The sequence below is a fragment of the Cibotium barometz genome, chromosome 17 (genome assembly GCF_041138505.1).
Source record: "Cibotium barometz isolate CiBa-2024 chromosome 17, ASM4113850v1, whole genome shotgun sequence".
Classification (NCBI taxonomy): domain Eukaryota; kingdom Viridiplantae; phylum Streptophyta; class Polypodiopsida; order Cyatheales; family Cibotiaceae; genus Cibotium; species Cibotium barometz.
In genome coordinates this window covers 50626472-50646687 of record NC_141062.1, presented here as the reverse complement: position 1 = coordinate 50646687, position 20216 = coordinate 50626472, and the positions used below count along the sequence as shown (strand labels likewise).

General features: G+C 46.6%; 1 protein-coding gene across 5 annotated transcripts in view; it reads left to right on the top strand.

Moving 5' to 3' along the window:
- Nucleotides 1-373: 373 nt before the first annotated feature.
- The window catches only part of LOC147630144 (uncharacterized), a 54982-nt gene continuing 35139 nt past the window's right edge, over nt 374-20216 (top strand). For 3 of the 5 annotated variants that reach the window (XM_086811767.1, XM_086811766.1, XM_086811765.1), the window contains exon 1: nt 374-976. In XM_086811767.1, the coding sequence (XP_086667893.1) occupies nt 489-976 (488 nt within the window). In that variant the 5' untranslated portion in view covers nt 374-488. The remainder of the gene's footprint in view (nt 977-20216) is intronic. The other 2 variants (XM_086811770.1, XM_086811769.1) reach the window with 2 other exon arrangements.

Sequence of the window (20216 nt, the reverse complement as noted above, 5' to 3'; positions counted from 1 at the left end):
GGAGGTGAATTGACTGTTTTTCCTCCCACCCAATAACCCCAAAGAGACTAGGCTCTTGTATATTAAAAGAACTTTAAATAATTTGAATGTATAAATATACTCAAAATTTTAAAACAATCAACTGTAAAATTTGAATGCAACTTTTAAATTTAAGGGGTTGAGAAAACTAAACCGGTTTTCTTTTTCCTGGCTACTAGGGTGTGTGTGAGACCTCTCTTTCACTAACTTTTATGAGTAAATTACCGAGGAGGTAAATTGACATCTAACAAAGGGATGTGTCAGTATGTCCATTTCCTCAATAAATAAATAAATAAATAAAATCCCTCGCAATAAAAAGTGTGCCTCTCCTATATCTGAATAAAGTGAAGAGACCATTGTCTTTCATCCATCACTGATTGGGTGGTGAGCTGATTTCTCCGTGAGCGTCGACCTTCTTAACCTCTCTGGGTTCTTGTTGACGGTCTTCTTCTCTCTGAACCTTGCCCACGATGAGCTATGGCTCCTTGCTGTTCTCCTCCCCACCGCCCACACCACCACCCCACTTCCCCGACCCAACCACACCCCTGGACTGCGTGGTGGTGGCTCTGATCGCCGTGGGCGGCTTCATGATGCTGCTGGGCAACATCGTCATCCTGTGCAACAAGAACTACCGGCCCATCAAAACGAAGAGCGTGCCGTTGACGCTTCTGAGCTCGCTGGGGGGTCTCATATGGATCGTGGCAACCATTGTTGTGAACGATCACTTCGCCAGGCACCGAGGGTCCGGGCTGGGCGTTTGCCTACTCTGGACCTACTGGCTCCAGGCCTGCCTTGGCTTCGCCCTCTGGCTGAACTGCCTCACCCTCCGCCTCATCATCCTCTACCGCATCTTCATTTGCAAGAGTGACACCCGTAAGTACGATTACCCTCTTCTCGTTCCCTTTCTCCTTCCCGCCATCGTCTTCTGCATCGTCGCCTCTGTCAAGAAGGGAATGAAGTAAGCGCCTCCCCTACTTCGATACAAATTTCTCTTCTTCTTCTTCTTCTTCTTCAAAAAAGAGTTTAATTATTGCTATTATACTGTACTAGAAGAGTTAGGGCTCGATGGATGGCTTGTGAGGGAGAAAAAATTCTGACCTCAAGGAATCTATAGAACAGTGTCTGTCATATAGGTGGTCATTGTAAACTCCTTCCAAACTGTGGTAAACAATACTATGTGTCTGGGCTGTTGCATGGTGTATAGAGGGCTGCTTGGGGCTACCCAAAGGAGGCATGAGCTGATGTTACTAAGATAGCTCCCAAGGGATGCAGGGTGATGGGACTCCATGACACAGCTTTGTTCTAGAGTCTGCGCCGATGTAGAAAGCAAGCAAGGCCTCCTAAACTCGAAGTTGGGCTGGGTGTTCTTTTGGAGTCTGTGGTTGGGGTGCGTGGTATGGACGGGAGGAACAGGATTTACCTTTATTTACATGCTGGGAGACTATAAACTTATATTTCTTTCCTAAAACCAGGCTTGCATCTAGAGTGGGTGGTTTGAACCCATTGACAAGACAATCAATCAAAAAACAAAGGTTTCTCGTTGGCTATCTTTGTCCTCTTGAAGTTGGATTGCTAACTTTCATGAAACTTAGTGACCGTCTCCTTTTCTAATCCTGTATTAAACTTCCAATGCCATATATAATCCGATGGAAGATATCTACTTTTCACCAGCGCTACAAAAATCATTCCAGCTGTATTCTACCTTAGTATTTTTTGCCTATTGTTTCCATGTCACAAATACGGAAGCGTGTACACAGAAAATCTTATCCCATACATAACATCATGGCATAATACATAAGCATCTGACAATACATAATCATGCTTTGAGACCACAGAAACAACAATATGAAAACCTGCACAAGACAGCACTAGGGGCTGAAGCCTAGCTGCTTTTTGGCTTCTCCCTAGCATCATGGGCTGCCCACCTTGAGTAATGGCCAAGTTTCATTAAAAACTAGTCCAATTGATGTGAACACTTTATAAACTGTCCACCCAAACTTAAGTATGTGAACACTTTATAATTTATTTGCCCAAATTTAAGTGTATGTGAACACTTGCACTCATAAACCTTAGTATAATAAAATATAAGCTTTAAATTGAGTTTGGGGTCACTTCCCACTTGCAAAACACATAAGACCAGTGCCTCAGTCCCAAACAGGTGTGTACACATGCGTCCACAGGTTTGCAGGCGTCCCCGGAGCCCATGGACAATCACAAGAAAAAATACCAGGCATTGTCCAGGCAGCTAAGACAAGTCATTCGTGCATGTCAAAACACACACAAATGCTTTATGCACAATATTCTGGATTCCATCTCCCAACTTATTGATCTTGTACAGAACTCGTCTCGGGCACCGCCCTTACAAGTATAAAGCTCACCAGGGTGTCCACCCTTCTATGAGACTTCATCAGCATGCAAGGAACTCTCACCAGGGTATCTACCCTTCCACATGTACTCAGCCATGCCAGGAACTCACATAATATAATATTAGAAGATATTTGTGTGTGTATGTGGAGGATCTCATATGGGTCGTGGCAACCATTGTTGTGAACGACCACTTCGCCAAGCATGGAGGGTCCGGGCTGGGCGTTTGCTCACTATGGACCTACTGGCTCCAGGTCTACCTTGGCTTCGCCCTCTGGCTCAACTGCCTCACCCTCCGTCTCATCATCCCCAACTGCATCTTCATTTGCAAGCGTGACACCTGTAAGTACGATTGCCGTCTTCTCGTTCCCTTTCTCCTGCCCGCCATCGTCTTCTGCATCGTCGCCTCTGTCAAGAAGGAAATGAAGTAAGCACCTCCCCTACTTTGATACATATTTCTCCTTATGTTTTTTCTTTTCAAAAAATAAATGAGTTTAATTAGTACTATTATACTGTACTAGAAGAGTTCGGGTTCGAATCCAAGACTTATAAGTCCACAGGCCGAGGGGGTTACCAGTCGGTCTTTTTTTATTATAAAAAGACTTCAGAGCTCCCTAGTGGATGGCTTGTGAGGGAGAAAAAATTATGACCTCAAGGAAGGATTGGCGATCCATAGAACAATGTGTGTCATATAGGTGGTCATTGTAAACTCCTTCCAAAGTGTGGTAAACAATACTATGTGTTTGGGCTGTTGCATGGTGTATAGGGGGCTGCTTGGGGCTACCCAAAGGAGACATGAGCTGATGTTATTAAGATAGCTCCCAAGGGATGGAGGGTGATGGGACTCGATGACACAGCTTTGTTCTACAGCTTGCGCCATGTAGAAAGCAAGCAAGGCCTCCTAAATTCGGAGTTGGGCTGGGTGTTCTTTTGGAGTTTGTGGTTGGGGTGCGTGGTATGGACGGGAGGAATAGGACTGACCTTTATTTACATGCCGGGAGACTATAAACTTATATTTCTCTCCTAAAACCAAGCTTGCATCTAGAGTGCGTGGTTTGAACCCATTGACAAGACAATCAATCAAAAAACAAAGGTTTCTTGTTGGCTATCTTTGTCCTCTTGAAGTTGGATTGCTAACTTTCATGAAACTTAGTGATTGTCTCCTTTTCTAATCCTGTATTCATCTTCCAATGCCATATACAATCCAACGGAAGATATCTACTTTTCACCAGCGCTACAAAAATCATTCCGGTTGTATTCTACCTTCCTGAGGAGGTGGCATTCTTTGCCTATTGTTTCCACCAGGTGACTGCATAACCCACCTTGTAGATTGAGGCATTGAGTACCTTGGCCTTCTTCGAAGTCTTCACCGTGGTGTAGTAGGATTCAACTTGACCGAGCTAGCTTTCCTCCCCCTCCCTTTCGTGTTGTAGAGAATGTGTGGAAAGTGACATTATCTAAGGAATCATGCAAAGGAGTTCGGTTGTGGATGGGATCCTTGCAACGCATGGTTTTTCAAAAATGCAATTTTACCATGCATGTCTTGTCAGAGGGTCTTGCGGAAGCAATTAATAAAACACACTTAATTAGTGAAAATGAACATTAAGACAGCAATTAACATGCACACGACATCGCACGATGTCCCAATGGCTAGGTCTGCTTCCCCTTCTTGTGAAATATTTGCTTTACTAATATAAGAATAGGAAGCTATTACGTACCTAGTGTTAATCCTCGGGATTAGTGGCCTAATCCGGCAAGGGTAGGACAAAGCATGCTAATACGGATGGCTAAGGTTGTTATTAATAAATCCATGTGTACTGGCTATTCATAACAGGATGGATATTTATAGCAACAATCAGCACTATATAAGTGAAATATGGGTTATTATTGTCATCACCTCACTATTGGTTAGAGTTCAACCAAGACTTTAGCCATGCATGCAGCAGAGCATAGATCAGCATGCCAAAGGCCTCTATGGGGGATAGACTTGCATGGATTTGTGGTAGTTCGAAGCATAGAACCTACGGTTAGGAGGTGAGCTAACCCACACCCCCTCTTAGGGGTTTTGTACTAATCACTTGTGTTCTGTATTTAGGAGATCCGTGGGGTTGTAACACTTGGTATCAGAGCAACCTAAATGCAGAAGGTATCGCGATGCATGGAAGGTTCCCGTAAGCTTTTCTGGCTTGCTTTCCATGGATTCGCAAGAACCAGGTATTCTCTACGCTCAACGCTTGCTAGAGTCCCACCAATTATTGGTACCTCAGCTACTAGGGGCCCAAGCCCAAGCCCAAGCCCAAGCCCAAGCCCAAGCACCACCTTAGTCCAAGCCTAACTCGGACCCTGGGTGCTGGCGGGGGAATATGACCGCTTATTCCCTCAGCAACCTACTGAGAATCATTGGTTATGCACGCAGCATACTCCAGACAAATACGAATCTAACACAGAGACAAACGCAGCACACAGATCACTGAAAACTACTGGACTAACTGCTTAATAAACAGTGCAAGAGCACAATAACTTAATAGATAACTCTAATGATAACTTAACAGATAACTCTAACGACCATAACATATGAAGTGTAAATGAATACACAAAGACGTAACAAGAAGACGAATGTACAAGAGAGAGAGAGAGAGAGAACAAAAAGAATGGTCTTTCTTATATCAACCCAAAAAGGAAAACGATACTATCGGCAGCCAGTCTTTACAAAGCTCAGGATCCATCCTTTTATACTGCCTGCTTGTAGTCTCGTCAGTACTATGATAAGATGTGTCGGTTGGGTGTTAAGGAAGCAATGTTCTTGTAATAAAGTACTTTAGCTACCATTCGGCTGGCCCTTGACATTTGGCGGCGCTGACATGCGACTATTCAGCTGCTAGTGCGGCGCTGGCCGGCGGCTCAGGTTAGCCTACGGCTAACACTTGGCACACCCGGTGGGTCGGATTCCCAATCCAACGACTCGAACCCACAAGGTTGTCGTCTTCTGGATGTTAGATGCCTTTTAGCTTCTAGGTGAGTTCTGATCACAACTAGTGGAGGCGTTGCTGTTGACCTCTGGTTTGACACTTTTAGTGGCCGAATCTTGAATGCTGTGGTAGCAGGCACATCTGGGTTCTTTATGTGGAAGAGTGGATCCGGAAGGCGGAGGATGACGAACGCCTTCCACGAGATGAATTCTGGCGATTGATTCTCGGAAGCAGACTTCCGGAAGAAAAATTACGGGGTAGTACTGGCTTCTTTCCAGCGTGCTTGCCTTGAGTTCCTTGGTGTGGGTGAGGATCTCGATGGTGCCGTGCTTGTCGGTTTGTTGCTTCTCTTTGTAGGGCATTATCATGGTGATTAGCCGGTCATGTAGGTGATCATAGTTCTTCTAGAGAGCCGTGGAATAATCCTTCAGCACCTCCAACAGTTGCAGCCTTCCTATGTTGATAGGTGTCTACGGATTTAGTGGTGGCAGGTTCTGTCGAGATATCGCCTCTTCCGCTGCTTTTGCCGCTTTCCTAACTTCACCACTTACTTCAGAGTGCAAAGTGGTGCTCTGAAGTGAGGATGGCTCTGCCTCTTCTAGTGATATTCCAGCTACATCGGCTAGCAGCGCAGATATGGAGCATTGGCACGCAGCGGTTGAAAATTCTTGATGAGACTGCGTCATGTCACTCAGCACTTGAGGCGAATCTTTCATGATTGTTTGGAGAGGGGCAATGTCATGATGGTGATGGATGCTCAGGTAGTGGATTGGTGGTGCTGTCGCCTTAATGAAGGGATTCAGTGGCATCGGTGCGTGGTAGGGTCACAAGCGGTAGTCGTTGACTGGCTTCTGGAAACGTTTGCCGTTGAGTGTGCCGAGAATGAAGATGCAGTCATAGAATTTTTTGACCATCCAGAATGGTCCTGTTCATCGGAGCTTCAGTTTTTCGGGATGGGGACTAAAATAATAGGACCGGATCTTCTTTCTTGAACATTCGGAACTTGGAGTGGCGGTCGACCCATTTTTTTCTTCTTTTCTGGATGATTGTGGTGACGAAAAAACTCTCGAAGCATGCTTCATCCAGCGCAAGGAGCTGATGCAGGCGACGTTGCAGGGACTCTTCCGGGCTTAACTTTTCAGCAATGGCATTGCGGAGACTTGGTACTAGGTATTCCATTGGTACGACTGCTTTTGTGCCATATACTAGTTTGAATGGGGTCATTCCGGTTGAGATCTTGTAGGCTGTGCGGAATGCCCTTAAAGCGGAATACAACTTTTCATCCCAGTCATTGCGATTTTGATTGACCAACTTTGTGAGGATCTGCCTGAGGATTTTGTTGGTCGACTTAGCTTGACTGTTGGCTTGCGGATAGTACATTGTGGAGCGTTTATGAATGATGAGATGTTGGGTGACCAGTTCTTTGATGACATCATTGTGACAAAGTGCTTGCCTTGGTCACTAATCAACTCGATTGGGCATCCGAAACGAGTGATTATCATCTCATAGAGGAATTTGGCAGTAGATTGTGCTGTATTATTCCGGAGAGCACGGGCTTCTATCCATTTGGTGCTGTAGTCTGTAGCCACCAAGATGTACTTGTGAAACGGGTTGGGGGCTTAAATGGGTCAACAAAGTTGAGGCCCCATTTTTGGAATGGTTCTAGGGGGAGGATTGGGTTGTGTGGCATCCTGTCTTTATTTGTTGGCTGGCCGAGACGTTGGCATACGTCACACTGTTTGGCTCATTTGTAGGCATCACCAAGTATTGTCGGCCACCAGAGTCCTACTTGGAGGATTTTCCTTCCTGTGATTTCTCCGGCGAAGTATCCTCCACTAATTCCATGGTGAGCTTCTTTAAGGACAACTTCCTGCTCTCATGTGGTGGGATACACCTCTGGAGGATTATGTTAATTCCTTTCTTGTATAGCTAGCCGGCTATGACTTGGAAGTGCCGGTTGCGGATTGCAATCTGCTTCCGCTGGAAAGATTATCCTCCATCAGACTTGTCACAACAAATGTTAGCATTTCATCATACCATGTCTGGGGATGGGAATGATTGTGTCAGTTATGAACAGCTCAACATCCGGTAGGTCATTTGCTACTCTGCTTGGGGCTTCTCCGGACTCCAGTCGGGATAGATAATCTACCACTGTATGATTTTCACTTGGGGTGTGCACTATTGTGAACTCAAATTCCTGAAGTATTAGTAGCCATCTATGTAGTTTTCTTGCTAGACTCTGCTTACCCATCAAATACAGCAAGGCGGAGTGATCCACATGAAAGGTAAACTTATTGCCCAGTAAGTAGTGTTGAAATTTGGTGACTGAGTAGATCATGCCAAGGCGGAGTGATCCACATGAAAGGTAAACTTATTGCCCAGTAAGTAGTGTTGAAATTTGGTGACTGAGTAGATCATGCCAAGGGCTTCTCTGTGTGTGGTTGAGTAGTTCCGCTTAGCATTAGAGAGCCTTTGACTGGCGTAGTAGACAGGCCGGAACCATTTCTTGTTGGCCTCTTGCATCAAAACACTACCAATTGCCACATCAGAGGCATCCACAAAGACATGAAAGGGCAGTTCCCAGTTTGGGGGTTGGACAACAGGTGCTTCTGACAGCATGATCTTGAGATGCCGGAACACGATGTCGCATTCCGGTGTCCAGTTGAAATTTGCCTGCCTCAATTGCTTGGTCAGAGGTGTTTTGATCTGCACCATCTTTGATTTAAGAGGGTTGCTACATGGGCGAGGTATCTGCCCATTCGGCTGTGCCATCTGACTTGCCCCAAAATAATCTTCTCAGCTCTCTCTCATTTGTTGGAGTTGGGGCTTTCCGGATCACCTCGACCTTGGCCGGGTCGATTGCTATTCCTTCCTTGGAAATGATGTGATCTAATAGCATTCCGCTTTGGAAAGCAAAGGCACATTTGGCTGGGTTCAGGCTTAATTTGGAGAGTCTGCATTTGGCCAAGCACAGCTATAGGTGCATCAAATGTTGAGATGTTTTGCCAAAAACACTAAAGTCATCAATGAATACCCGCATGAAGGTGTTCCTAGACCATGCATTGAAATGTGGCGGGAGCATTCTTGAGGCCAAAGGTCATGACGTTTGATGCAAAGGCTCCCCATTCTGTGATGAAAACAATTTTCTCCTGATCTCCTGGGGGCATTTGAACTTGATTATATCCACTGAACCCATCTAGGAATGAGTACATCTCATGGCTTGCCACAACATCAAGCATGGAATTTGTGAACGGCAAGGGAAAAGGATCTGAGATGGTTGCTGCATTCAGCTTCCAGTAATCTATACAAACTCTCAACTTTTGGTTTTTCTTGGGCACAATCACGATTGGGGACAACCATGTCGCTTGATCAATCGGATATATGAATCTGACTTGTAGGAGCTTATCTATTTCTTCCTTCACCCTTTTGGCATAGTTTGGGTTCATCCGGTATCTTTGTTGTCGGATGGGGATGGCATCTTCCTTTAGATTGATCCGGTGTTGGTAGAAGCTGGGATCAATCCCTTTTACCTCGGGATAGCTCCATGCAAACACATCTTTGAAGGAAGTGAGCAACACTCGGACTTCCTCTCGGAACTCAGTGTCCATCTTGGCACTGACCCGGACCATCTTGGGGTCATTATTAGTTCCGAGGTTCATTTCCATCAATTCATCCTCTTTGACCCTCTTGGAGTGCTTGAGATCTTTGTCAAAAGTCTTTTCTGTTGCAATGAGTTACTGTAGGCTCGGAGTAGTGCCTTCCTCGGCTAGAGCCTTATAAAAATCTTCTGCTTTATCCGGACTATGTCCTTCTGTCCAAGGAGTGGATTGATCCTTGGGAACCTTATCCTTGTGCAGATTGCTTGGTCGATATCTGTCCATTATCCGGACTACAACCTCAAATAGGCTGATCAAATTAGCATTCTGCTAGAGATACTCCTCCTCATCAAGGTCTAGCCCTTCCAGTATGTTGACTCCTTCGGCTATTTCTGGTAGGGGTGGTTTCTCCACCTTCCACCTACTGGCGACAGAGATCTCTATTTCCACGCCGGATAGTAATCATATCCGTGTCCCAATCTTGTTTGATCCGTGCTTGGCGGAGCCAGGGTTTGCCGAGCAACATTGGATAAGCGCCTTTGATATCCTCCATCCGGAGCATCACAACTGCTATCTGGAAATTGTATCTAGATACCTCCAGTGTGAGCTTGCGGATTAATCCGAGTGGCTGCACTTGCCGCTGATCCGCCATTTCGACAACAAATGGCGCGGGCTCCCATCTGCTCAACCCGAGCATGCGGCATGTTGTATCTGATAGGATATTGACTCTAGAACCACCATCCAGCAGAACTTCTGCTATATCCACTCCGGCCAACTTGACCTAAATCATTGGGATGGCTTCATCGTAAATGGGGGCTTCCCTTGGTGGGGTATTTGCCTTCTCAATATTCAGGGCTTCTAGCGGCTACAAGGGTGGCGTTTCCTCTCCCTGAGGTTTCAAGCGACCTATCAGATGCTCCTTGAAACTCGGCACCAGTGTGAGTAATTGTTCCATCGACATGTGTATTGGCTGCCGCTTCAGATCTTCCAATAGATTGTACGACTGGTGTTTTGCTTCTATGAGCTTTCTTGGGTAATCCATCCACTTCTGTGCTTTCGCACATTCTTCTAGCCCTGGTGTCTCTGCACCTTTCATTGGCCGTTTCATTTTGACTGGCGAGAGGACACTTTGCCTTCTTCTTCCGGGCGCATTTCCAGAAAATTGAATTGTGATTCCGGCCGACAAATTGGCATCTACCTTTCCAGGTTCTTTTTCCATAGCGCCTCTCTGGCCTGCTGCTCCTCCACCCAAGCAGATACTTCCATCCGGACTTTGTGTTGTTCCTGCCGGTGACCTCTTTCTGCTTTCCCTTCTTATCCGAGGTCAGTTCTTGCACCGCCTCCGGAGTCTTGGGTTGCATGGATCTATTGACCGCCATGGTTGATGATTCGGCCGCTTGTGTGATTGGCCAGGGTACTGTTTGCTCGTTCAGAGCTTGGATTTCCACCGCATTGGAAATGGGCGTACTCATACTGAGCAACCCAAAGAGCGGCACTCTTCTGGAGTGTGGGAACGAAGGCACCCTTTTTAAGGTGTTGGTCAATCGGGCGAGGTACATTCACACACCAAGCGGTGTCGAACATCAGGATGTGAGCATCTGCATCATCCGAGGATTTCTCGGAAAATTTGGGGTACTTTACGTTGACAGCTGGTCGTTGCATCATGTTGTGGTTAGCGGAGGCGGCAAGGTTGCGGGGGTGGTGGTGGTGGAGGTGGTATGAACAGTGGTAGTGAGGTCGGGGTAGTAGGGGTGAGTGGTTCTTCTTCTGAGTGGGATGTGGGTTGTTTTGGTTCAGATACAGTGGGTTGGTCTTCAGGGTTGGCGAACAAGAATTGCCGATCTTGGTTGCGCTCCAAGTAGCACCTTTCATAGGTAGCAAGCGAAATGGCAACAACAAGAAACAACAAAAAGCATTGTGGTCGCCGAAGTGTTGGTGGGGGAATATGACTGCTTATTCCTTGAGCAACCTATTGAGAATCACTGGTTATGCATGCAGCATACACCAGAAAAATATAAATCTAACACAGAGACAAATGCAGCACACAGATCACTGAAAACTATTGGATTGACCGCTTAATAAACAGTGCAAGAGCACGATAACTCTAACGGCCATAACATATGAAGCTTAAATGAATACCCAAAGACGTAATAGGAAGACGAATGTACAAGAGAGAGAGAGAGAGCAAAAAGAACGGTCTTGTGCTTTGGTACTTGCGTGGCACTTTGGACTTTGGCATCTTCTATGGCCAAGGGTTCACTCTTCTGGGATGGTTTGATTCAGATTGGGCTGGACATCCGGATACTTGGCGTTTGACCACTGGTTGTGTTTTTTCCTTGGGTCGGGAGCCATTTCATGGAGCAGTAAAAAGCAGTCTACTGTGGCGCTTTCATCTACCGAGGCGGAGTATCATGTAGGTTGTTATGTTGCGTGTGAGGCGATTTGGTGGTGGAGATTATTGGGAGAACTTGGATTTCCTTCTACCGGATCTACTCTTCTTTGGTGTGACAATCAGAGTTGCATTGCCATCGCCAAGAACCCTTTATTTCATGCTTGTACGAAATACATTGAGATTTAGTATCACTATGTTCGTGAACGGGTTCTTGTTGGAGATTTGCGTTTGGAGTAATGTCCTTCAGCAGAGAATGCAACAGGTTTGTTCACCAAGCCGGTGTTTCAGGCTTCCTTGGCTCCTCATCTTCGGCTTCTCGGAGTTTGTTCAACATCTGGTGCTGAGAGGGGGTGTTAGCATATTCATCCCCATATTCTGGCCATATTTGATCCTTTTTATGGCCCTCGGTTGTGGGCTGGCCACCCTTTCCCCCCTATTTCTCCTATTTTTCTTGGTATTTTTCCCAGGTCGGGTGATCATGTCCAGCCGGCCAGCTCCTTATGCTCTAGTCGGCCAGCCCTTCTTACTTATAAATAGGTGGGCTGGCCTTTCCCCTTTTCATTCATGGTGTGTGGTTCATGTGTTGACACACTCTCACCTTTTGTGTCCTTCACTTATGAGACTAGTCTATCTCTTGCTCGGGATTGCTTTCATTGCAATATATTTAGCTTATTAGCTTCATCTCTCTCTCTCTCTCTCTCGCACTCTCAGTTCAGCACACTCTAGTGCTCATCTTGCTTCCGCTCTGTGTACTCTTTCAAGTAGATCTTTGTTTTTGGAGCGGAACAATTTGAGTTTTCCTTCACGATTCCTTCACGATTCCTTCAGGATATTTTCCCTCATGAGGGGGACTCTATGGGCTATACACACCCACGATGGGTAGCCATAGGTGGAAGGAGAGTTTTTTTTTTCTCCCGAGAAAAGATCCTTTCATTAGTTATTAAAAAAAATGCCCACTGGGCTATCAAACCCTCTCCTGCTCATAAGAAGGTAGAGCAGAGAGCCAATCAAGGCAGCTAGGGAGACTCTCCCTAGGTGCAAAAAAGTACAAATAACTGAGAGGCTATATCATACAATAGGAGGGGGGAAAATCCAAACAGGTGGCCTGTAGTGCCAGTGGGGGGTACCCGCGTGTAGAGTATAGAAGGGGCCGCTGCGCCAAGTGGTGTGGAAGGCCTGGCGCCGCAAGATCACTCGATCCGAGTCGCCTCGGATGCGGTCATACTGTCCTCGCAGGGTGTGAATCAACTCCTGCCAGATCCCCCGAACAGTCTCTGCTGGTGGCTCCAGTCTCCCCTCAAAGGCCCTGAAACAACGGGCTCTCCGGGTGAACCATATGGTGAGGCTGCTGAGGAGCTCCCATCGTAGATCCCTCTCGTGTTTCCAGCCGGCGGACGAGAAATCCGGTGAAGGAACAACCATATGGTGAGGTTGCTGAGGAGCTCCCATCATAAATCCCTCTCCTGTGTCCAGCCGGCGGGCGAGGTTGGCCCCTAATGAATCTGATGGCCTGGCTGTCCTGCTCCGTCTCGTATCCCAGAGCAAGCCCTGACGAAGTCGACCAAGCAGCGGCTCCCCACGTATACATGCCCTCTGGAGAGGGGGGCCAAAATGCACAGCATCCTCAGCCAAATCTGTTGCCCCTGTGGACAGTCCCATAGGCAATGTCTCTGTGTCTCCAATGGGTGGCCGCATCGGACGCAGGCCAACGAAAGGCCACTGTAGACAAGCCAGAGCCCCTGTGGGCAACCAGCCACCACTGGAAAGTCGAGATCCTGCATGCCTGTCGGCTAGCCCAGAGCCTGGTCCAAAAATCCTCGAGGAACTCCTGGGAGAGTCCCTGTAGCCGCCAATGCTCCGATGCAGCTGGAGAGACCATCCTCCTCGCAGTCAAAATATGCCTGCCCAACCGAACAGTGTACTGGAAAAAGGTGATCTTTGTGGCCTCGGGGGATGCATAAGGATCATGCCACTTGTACTCGCCAGGGTCCCACTGGAGCCGGGCCAAGGGGCGCGCAGCATATGCCCATATGTGCCAATCAGAGTCCACATCTGCAGGGTCTGGATCAATATGCCACTTCCGAGAAGCGGCGGCCACAACCCGTATCCTCTGAAAGATGCACTCTGCAACCAAAGGCGACTCCGCCTCCACTCTCTGAAGTCTGCCCTCATCCTGTATCTCATAGTAGAGGCATCTACCATCCTCAGTGCAAGCTCTGACAGCAATCAGGATCTCCAACTGTGTAAAGGCTCCCATCCACCGTGGGGCCGCTGGCTCGAAAGGCGTGAACCACTCCTCAGTGAGTGCCTCCTGAATGTCATCCCTCATAATCAGCCCCCCTCTGAAGTGACTCAGCCTCTCCGCCTGGATCTCCTCCGAGAGACTGCAAAAGGCCTGCCAATCTCCAAAACTGTGTGCTGGGCCTGCCGCCAATGGTCCCCAGGCTAGAGGAGGCCGAGAACCCAGCATATGACCCTGCTCTGTGTGTACCGCAGGGCTCCAGATGAGCGGTTGTCTGGCCCGCTCCTCATCACAAGTGGGAGGTCTCTGAGAAAGCCCCGGTCTCAGCAGCTCCCAAGCTCGCAGGATGCTCAAGGCAAATCTGTCCTCCCATCCTCTACTGAGGCCTGTCCTCCTCATCTCTATGAAGATCCACCGTATCTCTAGTGCCCAAGTGCCCCCTGCTGGGGGAGCTGTCACCATTTGGCCACCCAAATGGTTCACTCTTGCTTTCACACTATGTACATATTGGATTGGTGTCCATGGCTTATGGAATATGCCTATGCAGGTGATTGACACGTGTCATGCTGTATAGTTGGATATGATATTCCGCTGGGACTTGATGTTATCATGCCCGGAATATCTGGAGGACTTGGCTTTCCGCTGGGACTTGTGCCTTTGTGTACATGCCCGGAAACGCCTGGAGGACTTGGCTTTCCGGTGGGACTTGTGCCTTTGTGTACATGCCCGGAAACGCCTGGAGGATTGGCTTTTCACTGGGTCTGGTATCGCATATACTTGCCTGGAAACGCCTGGTCTTATATGGTTTCATGAACGGGAATTGCTCATGCCAATGCTGCATTGCATAGCATCTTTATGTGCTTGCCTGCAAATGAAATTGCATGCTGTTTTCATGCCTGCATGACCTATGTGTAGTTCCGGGCTAGGGGACGCCCGCCCGTGAACCGTGCGTGTGAAACTGTCTGCTGACATGGTTGTGTGGCATGTGAACAGGTGGTAAGTATTACCCAATCTAGGCTCAAATAGCCCTTAGGACTTAGCCAATATTTATAAGTGAGTGCGTTCCCACTTCATTAAAGTTTGGGCGCCCAAAAGTCACTTATAAATTATAACCGCTTCCAAGTTCACACTCACTGAAGTCCCGAGGCGGACAAGACTCAATGTCCAGGACCTGATCCTCCCTTTTTACTCATAAATGGGCATCTCCCCATGTCCCTTCACCTGATTGGACCCCAATTCACTTACTTATTAAGAGAAATTCGTGTTTTCTCTTCATGAGGATTTTTGGAGGCTGAAAACTCTGTTTTTCCACCATTTCTCTCCATTTCCAAGCTCTACATAGCCATACCCAACTTGCTAGGGTGTTTTCCAAGCTTCCAAGAGTGTTTCCAAGTGCTAATCACTCTCCTACTCACTCCCAATGACTGAAATTCAGCAAAACAGCTCTCATTTTTGCTGTAATTTCTGGTCTTTTTGCTGAAAACCCTAATTTCAGCCTTCCTTTCTCAAGTTGAACCATAGGGGAAGCTTTCCCAAGGTTCCCTTCATCCTCTTGAAGACTTTTGTCGCGAAGGATTGCGGCAAATCGAAGATATCAACACTTCTAAAGCTTCCAACGCGAAGGCTTCCGCTTGCAACTACTTCTATGAAGACTGGTAAGCTAATTGGACAATGTGTTGTCATTACTTACTCAGTAGAAGGGCAGGACTCCTTGTTTAGCCGCCCTGTGTAGTATTTCTCTTGTCCTATGTGCTCTTGAAGATGTTGCTACCTTGCTTGGTAGAACATAGAGCCAATGGTAGAGAATATGGGCACTGAAGTCGGGCCGGGCATCAAGGCAGCTCCTTGGTGATATACATCGACATACCATTGTTTTCTAAATGCTGAATTTCATATGCATTGGCATGGAGGATTTGGCAATGGATGCCCGTGAAGCTATGTATTGAATTTCTCCAATAGTAATACAATTTACTCAAGGGAGGGGTCGGCCGTTCCGGCTCATTGTGTGCCTCTTGTCAATTCAGCAATTTACTTCTTGTATTTGAGCAAGTGTCCTTCAAATCTTAGTGTATTTAAGTGTATTGATTAGCATTGTGTTCAACCAAGTTACATTGGTATCAGAGCATACGGTTCTCTTTCACTTCTATCGTGAGAGACGATCACCGTGAACACTAGCTATCTCTACACTTAGAACATTATGGACAGCCATACAATGAATGTTGGAGATGCTAATACAAGAGGCAGGGACAATGAAATGCATGCCTCCAATGCTTTACAGGATGAACAAACTCATGTGGTGCACAATAGGGAACATGAATATGTGGGACAGCCGTCTCGTGGCAAAGAGAAGATGCAAGAAGAAGAGTCGATAGTCTTGAGGGCTGAACTTACTCGTATGCAGGCTCTTCTCCAAGCACAACAAGAAGAATTGAATCTCTATCGCCGCGAGGATCCATTGGTACATGACAGTTTGAAGACCAAGAGAGCTGAATCTTATATGGATCATGCAATGGCAATGATTGCTCAAGAGTTGCACATGCAACCAAGGGATGCAGCACGTGCATACTTGGCTCGTACCGAGGATGCCTATGCAGAAAAGGCAACCATCCCACATGTCTTGGAATCCCCACAAGTGCCCGAACAAGAAGTTATGTCTAAGAGGATGAATCTCCATGCTATGGGAGAGGAACAATCAGTGACTTCACGCCATGCAGGAATATCTCATGTAGCCCGTGAAGGATACAATGTTTATGGCAGTGGTCAAAATGTATGTCAAATGCCATTGCCGGCTGAAAATGTACATGCACAACACATGCAACATGGGCTGCAATTTTCTGTTGGTGCAGGTATTCCGCGTATCTCTCATGCCACTCATGCCTTCGAGTGTGCTCGTGAGGGAGAAGCTATGGCTGAAAATGTATCAATGCATGTTGAGGGGCCAGCCATGCCTCATGCTTACAGGGCACATGTATCTATGCCTTATGCATCACCTTTTGGTCCAAAAATGATGCCAGTCACAGGAGTTGTCCCAATGGACAAACATGGGGGAAAACATGTTGAGATGCACACACATGCATCAAAGTCTCGTGACTTCAAAGCCGGAGACAAATCTGTGAAGTTTGACACATATCATGGAGAGTATGATGCATCAAAGGCACTTGCTTTTATTGCCCAGTTTGATATTGCTTTCAGTGATGAGGATTTCACTCAGAAATCCATGATCCGGCATGTAAGCATGTTCATGAAAGGCACTGCTGCCCATTGGTGGCTCACGGAGAAGCTCTCACCGAATCCTGTTAGATCATGGGAAGAGTTCAAGGAGAGGTTCTATGCTCAATTCTTGCCTCCCAATGCATTGAATGAGATAACAATGAAGTGGGATTGGGTAAAGCAAAATGAGGGGGAATCGGTAAATGCATATGTACAAAAGTTTTGGAAAGTGCTCTTGGAGGTGTCTCCATTTATGCATGTCACCGAGGCGGAAAGGAAGAGAAGGTTTCAATCGGGATTGCAATCCGTGTACAAAGCGGGATTACAAATGTATCCTGGTCATACCTTACACCAATTAATCGCAGCCGCCACCGCCACCGAGCAATTGGAACTCAAATTGAGTCGATCCAATAAGGCTAAACCCTCATTTCAAGGCAAAGAGAGGGCTGTCCAAAACCTGCAAAATGATGGACAGCCACCTAAAAGGGACCAAAACTAAGCCAAATCAGGTTCAAAAGCTGAAAATAAGTTTGCTAAAAAGCGCCCTTATAAGCCGGCAAACTTTGGTCTTAGTGCTGAGAAGAAGGAGCAATATATGCGTGAAGGCAAATGCTTTACTTTTGGCAGCACTGAGCACATGGCAAGAGCATGCCCAAATAAGAAGAGCATAAAGCTCATTTGGCTATTGTTTTTGAAGAGCTCCGTAAGCATAAACTCTTCATAAATGCAAAGAAGAGTGAGTTCTTCTTGTCAGAGATACATTATCTTGGGCATATTGTGTCCAAAGATGGAGTGCGAATGGATCCTGCAAAGATTGATGCAATTCGGAATTGGCCCGAATTGAGTTCAGTGCATGAGATCCGCAGTTTTCTTGGATTATGCTCTTACTACCGCAGGTTCATTCGGCACTTTGCATGGATTGCTTCTCCTTTGCATGATTTGACAAAGAAGAAGGCCGTGTTCAAATGGACTAATGTAGAGAGAGATGCATTCCTCAAATTGAAAGATGCAACTACTCATGGTCCAGTGTTGATCGTTCCGGATTTGCAAAAGCCTTTTTGTGTGGAATGTGATGCATCTGGAAATTGCATAGGGGCTGTCTTTAATCAAGAGGGACATGCCGTGGCTTATGAGAGTCGTAGATTGCATGATGCAGAGCTATCTCTTGGCATTTATGAGAAAGAGCTCTTGGCTGTAATTCATGCACTTACTATATGGAAACATTACCTTCTTGGGGCTGATTTCACTGTGAAGACAGATCACCAAAGTTTGAGGTATTTTCTTACTCAAACTAAGTTGTCAGAGAAGCATATGAGGATGGCCAATTTCCTCTCTATGTTTCATTTTCAGATCTTGCACACCCCAGGAAAGAAGAATGTAGTGGCCGATGCATTGTCACGAAAGCCGTATGTAGCAGCTATCTCGGTTGCCTCTCATGGGGACTTGTCTACCATGCGTGATTTGTATCATGCGGATGCTGATTTTGCCATTATTTGGGCTGATTTGATGGCTGGTCATGCACATGCCTCATATGTGATCAAAGAGGGTTATCTCATGAAAGATAATTGCCTATGTGTAGTGTCTGACATGAGGCAAAAGGTTTTGGATGAGTGCCATGCTCCTCCATATGCTGGTCATAGAGGCATAATGCCTACTACGCACATGATTGAGCGGTATTTCTTTTGGCCAGGTATGCGGAAGGACATAGAGGCACATGTACGTGCATGTATCACCTGTCAAAAGGTCAAATTTGACAGGCAAAAGGCACCAGGTTTGCTTCAGCCATTGCCTATTCCCACGCAGCCATGGGAAAGTATTACAATGGATTTCATTATGGACTTGCCACGTACCCAACAGGGTAATGATGCAATTTGGACAATTGTGGACAGGTTTAGCAAGCAAGCTCATTTCTTGCCGGTCAAAAAGACCATCAAAGCTGAGCATATGGTTAAAATATATCTTGCACAAGTGTTCAAACATCATGGAATGCCGAAGTCCATTGTGGGGGATAGAGATCCCAGGACTACAAGTCTCTTTTGGCGGGCCTTATTTGATAATATGGGCACCAAATTGGACTTCTCATCAGCTTATCACCCTCAAACGGATGGGCAAAGTGAGGCTGCAAATTCAGCCGTATTGGATCTCTTGAAATGTTATGTGGCGGATCAGAAGTCTTCTTGGGAGAAGTACTTACCGCTTGTGGAATTTGCATACAACAACACGGTGCATGCATCTACGGGAAAGGCCCCGTTTGAGATTGTTTATGGTAAGGTGGTTTTGCCACCCATCCTTCGCACAAAGGATGAGATATTTGCAGCTGATGAGTATGTAAGAGACTTGGATATTGCTTTTGCTCAAGTGCGGACAGCCATTGCAAGGTCACAAGACAAGCATAAAAAGGCTGCCGACAAGCATAGAAGGCAATTGGATGTTAAAGAGAATGATTGGGTATTGCTGAAATTTGAGAAAGCAAGACTTGCAAAGAGGCCTGGCAAAGAGGGTGCATATCCTAAGCTTGCAACCAGGTACTATGGACCTTTTCGAGTGATCGAGAAGATCAATGAAGTGGCTTTCAGATTGGCATTACCTAGTCATTGGCACATACACAATGCTTTTCATGTGAGTCTCCTTCGCAAGTATGTAGGGCCGGAGCCCAGTGAAATGGTCATTGAGGATCCACCAGAAGTGGATGAGCTTGAAGAGATCTTGCAGCCAGAGCAGATTGTGTATCACAAGGAACGCAAGCTTGCTGCAGGCAAAGTTGTGAGGCGTTACCTTGTGAAGTTTAAGAACTATCTTCCCATTGATGCTAAATGGGTAGATGAAGAGTTCTTCAAAGATTGCCCGCATGTGCTTCAGACATATTTGGATGCATTTCAGTTGCGGACAACTGTTTAGAAGCGGGGGGGAATGTCACCATTTGGCCACCCAAATGGTTCACTCTTGCTTTCACACTATGTACATATTGGATTGGTGTCCATGGCTTATGGAATATGCCTATGCAGGTGATTGACACGTGTCATGCTGTATAGTTGGATATGATATTCCGCTGGGACTTGATGTTATCATGCCCGGAATATCTGGAGGACTTGGCTTTCCGCTGGGACTTGTGCCTTTGTGTACATGCCCGGAAACGCCTGGAGGACTTGGCTTTCCGCTGGGACTTGTGCCTTTGTGTACATGCCCGGAAACGCCTGGAGGATTGGCTTTTCACTGGGTCTGGTATCGCATATACTTGCCTGGAAACGCCTGGTCTTATATGGTTTCATGAACGGGAATTGCTCATGCCAATGCTGCATTGCATAGCATCTTTATGTGCTTGCCTGCAAATGAAATTGCATGCTGTTTTCATGCCTGCATGACCTATGTGTAGTTCCGGGCTAGGGGACGCCCGCCCGTGAACCGTGCGTGTGAAACTGTCTGCT